A 12,189-nucleotide genomic window follows, 5' to 3' on the forward strand; every position below is an offset into this window, starting at 1 on the left:
TACAATAAAAGATGCTCACAAATAAAAATATATTAAAATAAAATCCTGAAGGTGGGAATGCAATAAAAGTGTAACTTCAAGGAGATAAATGAACAATGCAAAATTTCTGACATGCATCCTAAAATGGATAATGGTGTGTCATTCACAGACAAAAAATGAACCTCAACCCAAGCCACCGACCTAATACAAACATCAAACTTAAAATGGATCACAGACTTAAAGTTAACATAAAATTTAAAAAATTTTTTAGAAAAAACAATTAGAGAAATCAAGATCTAGGGCTAGGGGAAGAATTCTCAGACAGGACACCAAGAGCATAATCCATGAAAGAAAACTGACAAACTGGACTTCATCAACAAGGAAAACATCTGCTCTGTGAAAGGCCCTTTGAGAGGCAGGAGATAAGCTTCACACCAGGAAAAACACTGGCAAACCCTGCAGCTGGGGATGGACTCTCACCAGAGCTCGCAAAGCTAACAGAACAATCCAGCTATAAAATGGCAGAAGGTGCGAAGGGGCTTCGCCGACGATGCCACAGGTGGCACGCAGGCCCCTGGAGACGCAAGACAGGTCAGCAGTTGAGAAATAAGTTCATGTGACGGGAAGTCACAGCCTGTGAGAACGGCTGGAATGACAGCAGCAGCGACACCACAGGCTGGTGAGGGTCCAGGAGACCGGATCACTCACACGCTGGGACTGTAGAATGCTGCAGCCGTTCTGCAATATGGCTTGGCAGTTTCTTATAAAACTAAACATCTAGTACCACACAAGCCAGCAATTACACACCTGTATATTTAACCCACGGAGAAAAAACCTTATGTCCAAACAAAAACGTGTACATAAATGTTCAGGGCAGCTTTAACGTAACAGCCAAAAACTGGAAACGCAACGTCCTTCCACGGGTGAGCGGCTGGCGTGGAGCCCACCACACCGCGGATACCAGGACTGCACGCATTGGAAAAGACCAGTGATGCAGCTCAGATGGATCTTAGGAGAACTATGCAAAGCAAAAAAGCCACTCTCAAAAGGTCACATGCTCTACAACCCCATTTGTATAACATTTGAAACAGGCAAGTGTGGTGGCTCATAGTCAGGATTTTGATACTGTGCTCTGGTTATGAAAGTGTTAGCGCCGGGGGAGGCTGGGTGCAGTGTACATGGGACATCTCTACTATTTTTGCAGCTTCCTGTGAATCTGCAATCATTTTAAGGATTTTTTTTAAAAGTTTTGACACGTACTGAAAAATATCACAAAAGCTGAGGCTGAGTCAGGTTGGCCATGCTGGAGGAAGCCAAGGGCCAGTGTCAGGTGCTGGCGTTAGGAGGCGCCCACCCTGGCTGTCCCAGAGGAGAATGGAACCCCGGCAGCCATGGGGACCCCTGGGGAGAGGACAGCCCAGGCCTTGCGCCCAGCAGTCTGCTCCAGCCAAGCCCTGCGGGCACAGAGAGCAGACAGCGGCTGCATGGGGTAAAGGCGAGCACAGCTAGGGGAGGGAGTCAGCATTTGTGTGGAAAGATCACGAATACGAACTGGCACGTCCAAGCAAAACTCTCACTTGAGGAATCAGAATTTATAAGAGACTATGAAAGAATTATAATCACTATCTTTTGAAGGATAAGACAAAATATAATTCAAAATAATTTTTCTAAGAAAAACAGAAACAAAGATTAAAATCAGATACTGAATATGAAAAACACAAATGTCAGAATAAAACATATCGACATATGGAATGAATGGCAAGGATGTGAAGGGCTAAAGAACAAATCAGGAAAGCTGGAAAACAGGTAGGGATCTAAGGAGACAGAAAAACCAACCACCTAAAAGGAAGTCTATGGGAAGAAAATGGAAAAATTACACACAGCACTTTTCTGGAATTAAAGACACAAATCCTCAAATAGACAGGCCTGTGGGAAAAGCTCTGTGTGTAAAGCCCTAAAAGGCTGCAAACTGCAGATGATCAACAAACAAAGGACAAGAATACAATTCAGAATGCTGACCAGAGATGTCAGAAACAAGAAACTCCAGGGGAACGTGGTCACACAGCTAGAACTCATCCCCAAATTCACATCACAGTGGGAGAGCAAAGTAACAGCACTGCACAGTCTGAAAATTCATCAGGCCACGCCACGGAAGGCAAGGGGGTGAGCTGCGAGCCAACCGCAGGTCCTGCGGTGAGAATGTCCAGGACACAAGGCTCACTCTGCTCTCAAGCAAGACTGAGTCCGGCATCGCGGGGTTAGGAGGGATCCCTGGGCCTGTCCCCTCACGCTCACACTGAGGCCCGACCCAACCTCACTGCCCCTCACTTCCCAGTGACACAGGGGTGAGTGCTGCGGTTCTCTAGCAGCACTAGAGAGAGGAGGAAAGCCTGAGCCCAGAGCAGAGGAGCAAGCGGCCTCCTCGGAAGCATCTGACACATCTCTGCACCAGGAGCAAAAGGATCCTATTAGAAGAGTGAACACAAAAAGGAGAGAGAGTCACGTGGCTGCCACACATCCACGAGGCACGAGAGCACCTCCTAATTCTTCACAGGCTAGAGGTGACCACCTGCTGGATGGCCACTGCCACTTACTGGCCTTTCCCTTTAATGCATGGAAGTCCACTCGCCGTCATTAAAACAGACGAGAAGAACAGAAGGAAACAGCAAGAGAAGACACAAAATTACCAGGCCCATGATGGATTTCGGCATGGTCTTGCGTGCCCTGTGAACTTTGACATCGGCGCCAGGGGCGGGAGGCTTCCTGTCCTCTGCGTCCACACTCCCTTCCCCGAGCACAGGCGATGCTGCGGCGGGCGTCTGGGGAAAAGCGCTTGGAGTCCTGCCTTTACCAGCCCCTCCAGGAAGAGTTTTTGCGGCGTGGCCAGGAAGCGAGGAGGCCAGCGCGCTGGTAGTCCTCACGGGCTGCGCCTGCAGGCCCGGTTTACCGAGGAAGTATCCGTTGCTGCCCACGACAGAGGCCTGCACGAAGTCGTCAGTCGTGACGTGGTTTTGCTTCCCCACTTCTGTGTCTCTTTCCGAAATCCCATTTTCTGCTATTCGTGTGAGTTTGTTGGTACCTTCCTGCGGGCTGACTTTCATGCTCTCCTGAGTGTGTTTCGCTGCATTCAGGTGACTGCTGGCATCGCTTTTCTCACATGATCCATTGGTTTCACCATCTGCCGCCATGTGGGCCTCTCCTGCCTGCTTCTCTGCGGAGCCTTCATCGGCAGCCATAGATATCTCTGCGGACAGAGGACAGAGAACCGTCACCGGCCGTGCACACCCGCCCTCCCGTGACACCACCACCAACAACACAGCTTCTTTGACTGGCATATGGAAACTCCTACGGACAGTCCTTTTATTTCATATGCAAACTAACATTTATGTTCAAACATTAAAGATAAAGTTATTTCTTAAATGTTAAGTTTGAAAGTTAATTGGTTAAGTTAGGCAGTCACCAGTATATGGAGAAACCAGGCATGTTTGGAGACTTAATAGGAAACAAGGCTTCAGAAGTAGCTTCTTCCCAAGAACAAACCTAAACAGGCAGTCAGGAAAGGGGCCGGACTTCCAGCTGTCCTTGGTCTGTTAGCCTTTCTCTACAGACACTGGCAGGTCTTACCCAGGACGGTCATAAACAAGAAACACATTTTACACAGAAGACAGACAAAAATATTTAGCTTCACTGACAGCTAAGCAAAGAACTCACCATTACATCCCTGGATGCAGAGAGAGCTTCGATCAGGCCTGAGGCTCCACCGCTCGGCGTGCCCCTTGCAGCCCTACCTGTCATGTGCACAGCAGCTAGCTCTGCTGCCTTTACCATTCACCACACTGATCGTCCCTCCCCCCAGGATGTGAGTTCTACCAGGATGACATTCTTTCTGTTTGTTCACAACTGTGCCTTGACCCAGCAAGCAGGGCCTGGCACATAATATGTGTGTAATACTTTCTGAATAAATAAAAAGGCATTAGTAATTTTGTAAGACCCTTAGCAAAACAGAACAGGTAGACGCCTTCTTAACTTGGAGAAGGCTATAGACCAAATTCTGCAGCAAATGTAAATTTATTCACACATATGAAATTAACTACATGTAAGACAAGAATGCGAGAACACATTAATAGCACTCGTGGTAACACAAAGGAGGCGGCGCTGGATGAACCTAAGTGGAAAGAGAGAAACCTGATGTTATCATCCCCTTAAGGCAGAATCAAAATCCTTGACTAAACCACACAAGTGCAGTAGGACTGCTGAATTTGAACTCAAGTTACAAAATCAGGGGCATTTCTCTACCCAAACATTAACTAGAAAATGTAAGAGAAAACAAAATCTATTATTCACAAAAGCAGGAAAAACTACAAAGGATATAAAAAATTAGCCAAGATTACTCAAAGCCTGTGTAGAGAAAAAAGATTTTAAACAGAGGGCATTTCATGCTGTTAAATGGGATGACAACATTACAAAGCTGTCAGGTCTTCTCAAATTAAATCTATAAATTCAATGATAGTCTAACCAAAATTCCCATTAGTGTACTGAAGAACTCCATGACCTTAATCTAAAATATATACAAGAAGAATAGATTTTCACAAATAACAAAGTAAATCATGAAAAGAATAACAAATCATAGAAAAGGGAAAACAGACTCTCCATAACAGAGAAAATGTGCCTGGGCCCTGACCAAACACCAATGGCACAGTTGGACTCTAGGTGCTGCTCAGCAGGGTGTGGTTCAGGACCAGCAGCAGGATGGGGAAGAACACGCCCACCCTGCTGAGTCTGAACCAGAGGCCGTAGCCCACACCTGTGGTCTCAACCAGGCCCATGGTGAGCTCCCACATACTCAGGTTTGTGAAATAATGTCCCAGAAGGTCTGAAAACCTCAAGTTAATAAAGGAAAATGCAGAAGAATAGATCTACGACCTAGAAACAGGGAAAATTCATAAAACATCAAAAGCATAAATCATAAAAAGAAAAAGAAAAATCTGATTATATCAAAATTATAGATTTTTGTCCTATAAGGAATTTTAATAGGCAGGTTAAACAATGAAGAATGATACAACTATAATTTCTAAAACTGACAAAGGATTGATATCCAGATATAAGTAAAGGCTTTAATCAGCATGAAAAGGCAGAAACCATACTTGAAGAAAGGGAAAATGACACAAACATTTTCTGAAAAGGAAATTTACTAAAAAGGGAATAAAAAAATGCTACTATGTATGTAATTGGCCTAAAACCCTAAATGAAAGGCAGAGATGATCAAAGTGATAAAGAAGCAATACAATAAACAACACAGCTACAACAAACACGTATTAGTAAAATGAGAGACACAGACTACAGAGACGGCAAAGGTGCACCATGTGCTGTGTGGTCAGGACTGATCCATCTTGGACACTGATGTGCAATGGTGACGTCTGGTGAGCCCCAGTCCTGTGAAAGCCTGTGGCTCCTACCTTATTTACTGTCCTGAGTGTAAGAACACGCACTATTATAAATCCTGCCTTTAGAGCAAAGCGACTTTGATGTTACTGCACTGATCATAGGCTCTGGCTCCCACGGCTCTCTTGCCTGTGACTCTCCAAGGAGCTCGCAGCTCCAGCCCCAGCCCCATGGCACGCAAGCCCTGAGTCTCAGGAGTCATGGTGCAGACACGCACCTGTCTGGATGTTACCCTAGACCCAAGCTTCTGTCCGTAAGTTCCCCAATAAACCACCCTTCAGTGGCAAACTGGATTTGTCTTCCTTGTTCTTTGCTTTCTTGGTTCCTTCAGCATTTGGGGGCCGCTCTGCACATAGAGCCCATTCACGAACACAAGCAAAAATGAATTTTTTAGAAAGTTGGAGTGGCTACTTTAATAGCAAAGTAGATAGAAAAAAGAATATACAATAAAAGGGCCTCAAAATACTGGAGTCAAACACCAATGGAATTGCTAGGGGAAATAAAAAGTTCCACCAAAGTTACAGTCATAGATTTCAATATCCCTCCCACATGACTGATAGAACAAGGAGAAAATCAGTGAGGCTGAACTACACAGCCAAGAAACCTGACCCAACCAGATGCTACAGACCACTCCCCACAACTGCAGACACCTCCCACTCAGGAACACAGAATCCTTACCAAGGGAGACCACACGTGAAGATGTGAAACAAGTCTCAATTAATTTTAAAATGACTGAAGTCAGAATAAAGTATGTCTTCTGAGCTCAATGGGATGAAATTTAAAATCAATAACAAAAAGAGATCTAGTAAAATCCCCAACTATTCGAAAACTAAACAATACACTTCTAAATAAACCATGTGACAAATAAGAAATCAAGAGAAATTAGAAAGCGTTCTGAACTGAAAGAAAATGAAAATACAATAGACCAGAATGAGTGGGAGGTCACTGAGGCAACACCTGAAGGGAAGCGTTACCTACTGGGTACACACATGCCACTCAGGTGAGAGGTACCTAAAGCCCAGACATTACCACTATACAATTCAGTCATGTAACCAAAAACCACTTGTACTCCTAAATCTGTTGAAATAAAAAAGGGAAAAAAAAAAAAAGGAAATGTATAGCCCTAAGCACCCGTGTCAGGGAAGAAGTCTTCAGCACCCTACAATCTTTATGAAATCAGAAAAAAAAAAAAAAAAAAAAAAAAAAAAAAGGAAATTAAACTCCAAACAAGCGAAAGAAAGAAAATAACATAAATCAGAGTGAGAACTGGTGAAACAGAAAATAGAAAAGTAAAGGAAATCAATGAAAAGTTGTTTTTACAACAAAGTGAACAAAACTGATAAACCTATCTTTGAGGTCACACCCTGATACCAAAACAAGGCAAAGAAAGACACTGCAAGAAAAAAAAAATTACAGACTGATATCCCTAATGAACATAAGTGTTCATTACATTCTAAACAAAATTATAATAAATCAAATCCAAAGTATACTTTAAAAGATAATATAAACGTTCAAGCAGAACCTTGGAGGTAAAAAAAAAAAAAAAAAACAAGATAATATAAACAGTATAAGTGGGGTTTATCCCAGAAAGGCAGAGTTGGTTTAATATTAAAATAAACCAATTGGGCCGGATGTGGTGGTTCACACCTATACTCCGAGCACTCTGTGAGGCTGAGGCAGGAGGACTGCTTGAGCCCACAAGTTTTGAGATAAGCTTGGGCAACATAGCAAGATCCTGTCTCTACAAAAAATAGAAAAATCAGCCAGGTGTGGTGGCATGTGCCTGTAGTCCCAGATACTCGGGAGGCTAAGGCAGGAGGATCGCTTAAGCCTAGCAGCTGGAAGCTTCTGGGAGCTATGACGATGCCAAGGCACTCTAGCCTGGGCGGCAGAGCAAGATCTTATCTCTTAAAACAAACACACACACAAACACATAAACCAAGTGCTCTAATTCACCATTGTGACAAAGTAAGAGAAAAATAAACTATCATCTCAAGAGATTCAGAAAATACCATTTGACAACGCCCATTTCAGATAAAAACTCTAAGCAAACTATCATAGTGAAAGAAGGAAACTCCCCCGAGCTGACGCAGGGCACCCACGTAAAACCAGCAGCTAACACCAGACTTACTGAAGTCTCCTTCCCTCCCGAACGTCAAGAACAACATACGGATGTACACTCTCACTAGAAGAACTCTGAAGGTTCCGGCCAGAGCAATCAACCAAGCGCAGAGCATTCAGGCTGCAAAGAATCAGCAAAACTGACTGACTCATAGTTGACATGATCCCATATACGGAAAATCCAAAGGAACTTGTATGAAAGGTACTAGAATTGGGGACTGAGTTTGGGAAGGTTACAGAACACAAGATATATTATAAAAATGAACCTTCACCTCAACCCCACACCTTATATAAAAATTAACTCAAAATGGAAAAGAAATATAAAGGCATATCATAAAACTATAGAACTTTAAGAAAAATTTTTTGAAAACTTTGGCTGGGAGGCCAAGGCAGGAACATTGCTTGAGGTCAGGAGTTCAAGACCAGCCTGAGCAAAAACAAGAGCAAGACCCCGTCTCTACTAAAAATAGAAAAATTACCTGGGTGTGGTGGTGCACAACTGTATACCCAGCTACTCAGGAGGCTGAGGCAGGAGGATCACTTTAGCCCAGGAGTTTGAGACTACAGTGAGCTACAATGACACCACTGCACTCTAGCCTAGGTGACAGAATGAGACTCTGTCTCCAAAAAAAAAAAATCATCTTTGGGATCAAGGATTAGTCAAAGAATCTTAACCTGGATACCACAATGATAATCCATAAAAAGAAAAACTGATTAATTGGATCTTATCAAAATTAAAAACTTCTGCTCTGGAAAAGCCCATGTGAAGAGGATGAAAAGATAGCTACAGACTGGAAGAAAGATATTTGCTCATTACACATCTGACAAAGGACTAGTATCTAGAATATATAAAGAATTCTCAAAACTAAACAGTAGTAAATCTAACCCACGATGAAATACTACTTCACACCCATTATGATGGCTGTAATTTTAAAAATGGACAGTAATGGAATGTGGAGAAACTGGAACCCACATGGACTAGCTGGCAGTTGCTGGGGAATGGGATGTCAGACACAGTTGTTTTGGGAAACAACACAGCAGTTTCTTATACAACTAAACATATACTTACCATGCAATAGCAACTGCACTCCCAGGCATTTATCACAAAGAAATGAAAACCTACATCCAAACAAAACTGTGTGCACAGAAGTTCTGCTAGCAAAGGCCTCAGGAGGGGGACTGGGAGGGGGACTCAGGAGGGGGACTGGCAGGGGAAAGCTGGAGAGTGCCAGAGCCAGCAGAAGAGACCATTTCAAGGGCAGAGAGGGGGTGGCAAAAAGAAGGGCCAAATAACAGGAAGAAAACCCCCAGTCAGGCCTCCACAGGCCCGTGTGGCATGCAGCAGGCGGTGCTAGCACTGTGCATGGCTCGGCTCTGCAGAGCGGCCCGGGTGGCGGCAGAAGGGAACAGGGGTGGCCACGGCGCGAGGGGGTGAGCAGGCAGGCGACCGGTGGCTGGACGAGGCACGCAGAGGCCGTCTGGAGTGAGGCAGGACACAGCAGGGGCCTCCTCAGGGCCAGTATCTGAGCCTCTCCTGTAGCAGCCAGCATTATAGGTCCAGTCAGGACACTTCCCTCCAAAGTCACCTGGTCCGCTCCACCTCAGAGTGGCCAAGTGGACGTGCGTGACACTGTGCACTTGGCTGCCACACCCTCTGGGGTGCACAGCTCCACGGGCACCCCCAGCAGACGCAGAGCTGCACGGCCACGACCACCCCTCACACGCCGGCTCTGAGCCCCAGTGTCCCCGGATACCCCTCAGCAGACCCCAAAACACTGCTCCCGCCACCTCCTGGCAGCCGCTGCTGTATTCTCCCAGCTTCCGTCACACAAACAGACTCAGCAGTACGTGGCCTTTCGGGTCCAGCTGCCTTCACCTCTCAAAACGTACTGAGCGTCACCCATTGCCACTGCACAAACTACGCAGTCTGCCCCTCGGTGTTGCCGACCATGCCCCACTGTGGGGAGTGCCACGGCGTTGTCACTCCAGCTTGTCTGGAGTGTCTGTCCAGCTTGTCACCAGGGGAGGACACCTGAGTGTTTCCAGGTCTCAGTGGTATCAATAAAAAGCTGCCATAAACACTAGTGCTACCACTCACTGTTAATTTCCTGGGTGTGTTCTAACACAAGGATGTGTGGGGTTTCGCTTTTCATACTTTGGGATGTGTTCTCCTTCTCCAGTAGGTCTGTCTGTGTGTCTGCATGACGTGCAGTCAGGGATGGGACAGATCAGAAACAACACGGGACGCCTGTGTAAGAAAGTCTGAAGCCTGGGACCAGTGAACAGACATGCAGGGCAGCAGGCCTTCCAGCCTGGAGAGGAGACGCTGCTCACGTCACGAGCGGACGCCGCCCTTACCTTCTCGCAGCAGCTCCGTCTTCACGCAGCAATCCTGCTTCGGCTCCCCCTTGGCCGGAACTGCCTGCTAGAAAGAAACAGCAGCCGTCAACACGGGTTGACCAGCAGACAGACTGTACAACATGCGAGCACGGCTTCTCCAAGTGCACCCCCATCTGGAGGACGCCAAAGACAAACCAGTTCCAGGAGTCACTGTCAACAGCAGGACAGTCAGGGCTCGTTCCTGCCAGCAGACAATAGTCACTCCAGGAGAATCGCCATTCAGAAGATAGTCCAAGGAAACTTCTGCTCTATCTGTATTTTTTTGTTTTTTTGAGACAGAGACTTGCTCTGTTGCCCCAGATAGAGTGCACCAATGTCATCACAGCTCACTGCAACCTCCAACTCCTGGGTTCGAGTGATCCTCCCTCCTCAGCCTCCCGAGTAGCTGGGACTATAGGCATGTATCACCACACTTGGCTGATTTTTCTGTTTTTTTGTAGAGACAGGGTCTCCCTTTTGCTCAGGCTGGTCTCGAACTCCCAACCGTAAGTGATCCTCCTTCCTTGGCCTCGCAAAGTGCTAGGACTATAGGCCTGAGCCACTGCACCAGACCTTATCTGTATTTTTAGAGACTTTTTTTTTAACAATAAGAATGCATTCATGTATTACTTATATAATTAGATATCTAAAATGCTTTGGCTCTGTTATACAAATGTTATAATTTACTTCAAAATGCATTCTGCTGCTGACAATAATTCATGTATTTCAAATGTCCAACCTACCAAGAAGTTACAGAAACGGATAAATCAAGAAAATTCAATAGGAATTCAGTAAGTGTCTACCACACAGAGGCATGTATCACACAAGGCCTCTTGGAATTTTTTTTTAAAGACAAAAATCTCTGCCTTCAAGCAGCCTAGAGTCTGACACACAAACGCTCGTAACCAGGTCTCTCCAGATGCAGCAGCGGCCACACAAGTCCAAGGAGGAGAGGTGGCAGGGAGCTGGTGAATGCCTCACCCACGTCTGGGGGCAGGGGAGGCGGACGCTGAACACTCCATCTTCCCACTTCAAGCTCCAGAAACTTCAGGCTCCCAGAATCTAACAGCACAACTCCGTAACACTTCTGATAACGTCTAGAATGTTTTCTCTAAAAGATAGCAGATAATTTTCTCAGCACACTCCCACTGAACCTTGAGCTCACTGCTAATTTCACTTCATGGCAAGCCTGGCTCCCAGGAGCAGGGCCATGCCCACCCTGTGACCCTGGGCCACCAGCCTATAAAGCCTCCCATGCCCAGTGTGTCCCTCTCTCCTTGACCCCAAGGGAAACCAATGTCTGGCATCCTCAGTGCCTCCCAGAGCACGCCCACAGCAGCCCTGGGACAGCGAGGGTGACTTCGCTGCAGGCCAGGTGTGCAGGCCGAGACAGGACACGAGCATGGGCCAGCTCTCTCCAGCCAGTTCTAGGCCAGCACCGTCCCACCTTCCCAGAGCTTCACATGTGGCCACTGGTGGTTTTCAAAGTGTAAGGTGAGGACCCCAGGGGTCCCTGCGACCCTCAGGGGACGGGAAAGGACGTGGTCTTTTGAGGCATGCACAGACACACACACTCTTGGGGGCGAGGCCCTACAGGCACTGCCTGATCCTGCCCCCAGCCTGCAGGTGATGGGACCCGGACGGATACGTGCCCCTGGTGGGACCACACAAAGACCTTCTCCTAGGACTTGAGGAGGCCAGCTCCCTGGTCACACAGAGGGTCAATCACTACTCTGGAGCACCTGTCCTGCCCCAGGCATGCAGGAAGCCTCAGTGGACACACAACCCACGTCCTCATGACTGCCAAGCTGGAACCCAAGGGCAGAGCCGGGCCAGCTGCGAGTGAAAGGCTTGTGAACAACAACAGAAGACACATGTGACAGAGGCCTAAACCACTTGTGGTCCTTTCGTCAACTCTCTTTCTCACTGGGGTAGAAGACACAGAAACCAACAGGTTCACGTCAGAGAGAGCCAGGTCACGGTGCCTGAAAAGAAACTCGGCGGGGACAGCGCTCCTCGATCAGCGGGCTCACCCCTGCGCACACACCCGTCTGTCCCCAGGCTGGGCCCCGCAGAGGCGGGGGACGACGGGTCCTGCTCCGAGGCATCCGCAACGTCTCCAATGCCTGCGCCTACAAGAAGAACTGTGGCCTTTCTGGGAGGACTGAGTGGGAGGGGCCTGCTGGGCGCCCTCGAGCCTCAGCCTCAACTTCCACACTGCTCTCCATGCTGGCAGACCCCGGATGCACAATCAGTGTCTGCTGAGTG

General features: G+C 47.0%; 1 protein-coding gene across 9 annotated transcripts in view; it reads right to left on the reverse strand.

The window, feature by feature from the left end:
* EHMT1 (euchromatic histone lysine methyltransferase 1) overlaps nt 1–12,189 on the reverse strand; it is a 153,507-nt gene that overhangs the window by 80,388 nt on the left and 60,930 nt on the right. For 8 of the 9 annotated variants that reach the window (XR_012922152.1, XM_020289586.2, XM_020289587.2 and 5 more), the window contains exons 2-3: nt 9,901–9,967; nt 2,667–3,223 (exon numbers count right to left, since the gene is read on the reverse strand). Coding sequence is in view for 8 of the 9 variants with exons in the window: in XM_020289586.2 (XP_020145175.2) it covers nt 2,667–3,223; nt 9,901–9,967 (624 nt within the window). In the remaining variant the exon portion in view is untranslated. The remainder of the gene's footprint in view (nt 1–2,666; nt 3,224–9,900; nt 9,968–12,189) is intronic. The other variant, XM_012784411.2, reaches the window with a different exon arrangement.

This window comes from Microcebus murinus, chromosome 12 (genome assembly GCF_040939455.1).
Source record: "Microcebus murinus isolate Inina chromosome 12, M.murinus_Inina_mat1.0, whole genome shotgun sequence".
Lineage (NCBI taxonomy): Eukaryota > Metazoa > Chordata > Mammalia > Primates > Cheirogaleidae > Microcebus > Microcebus murinus.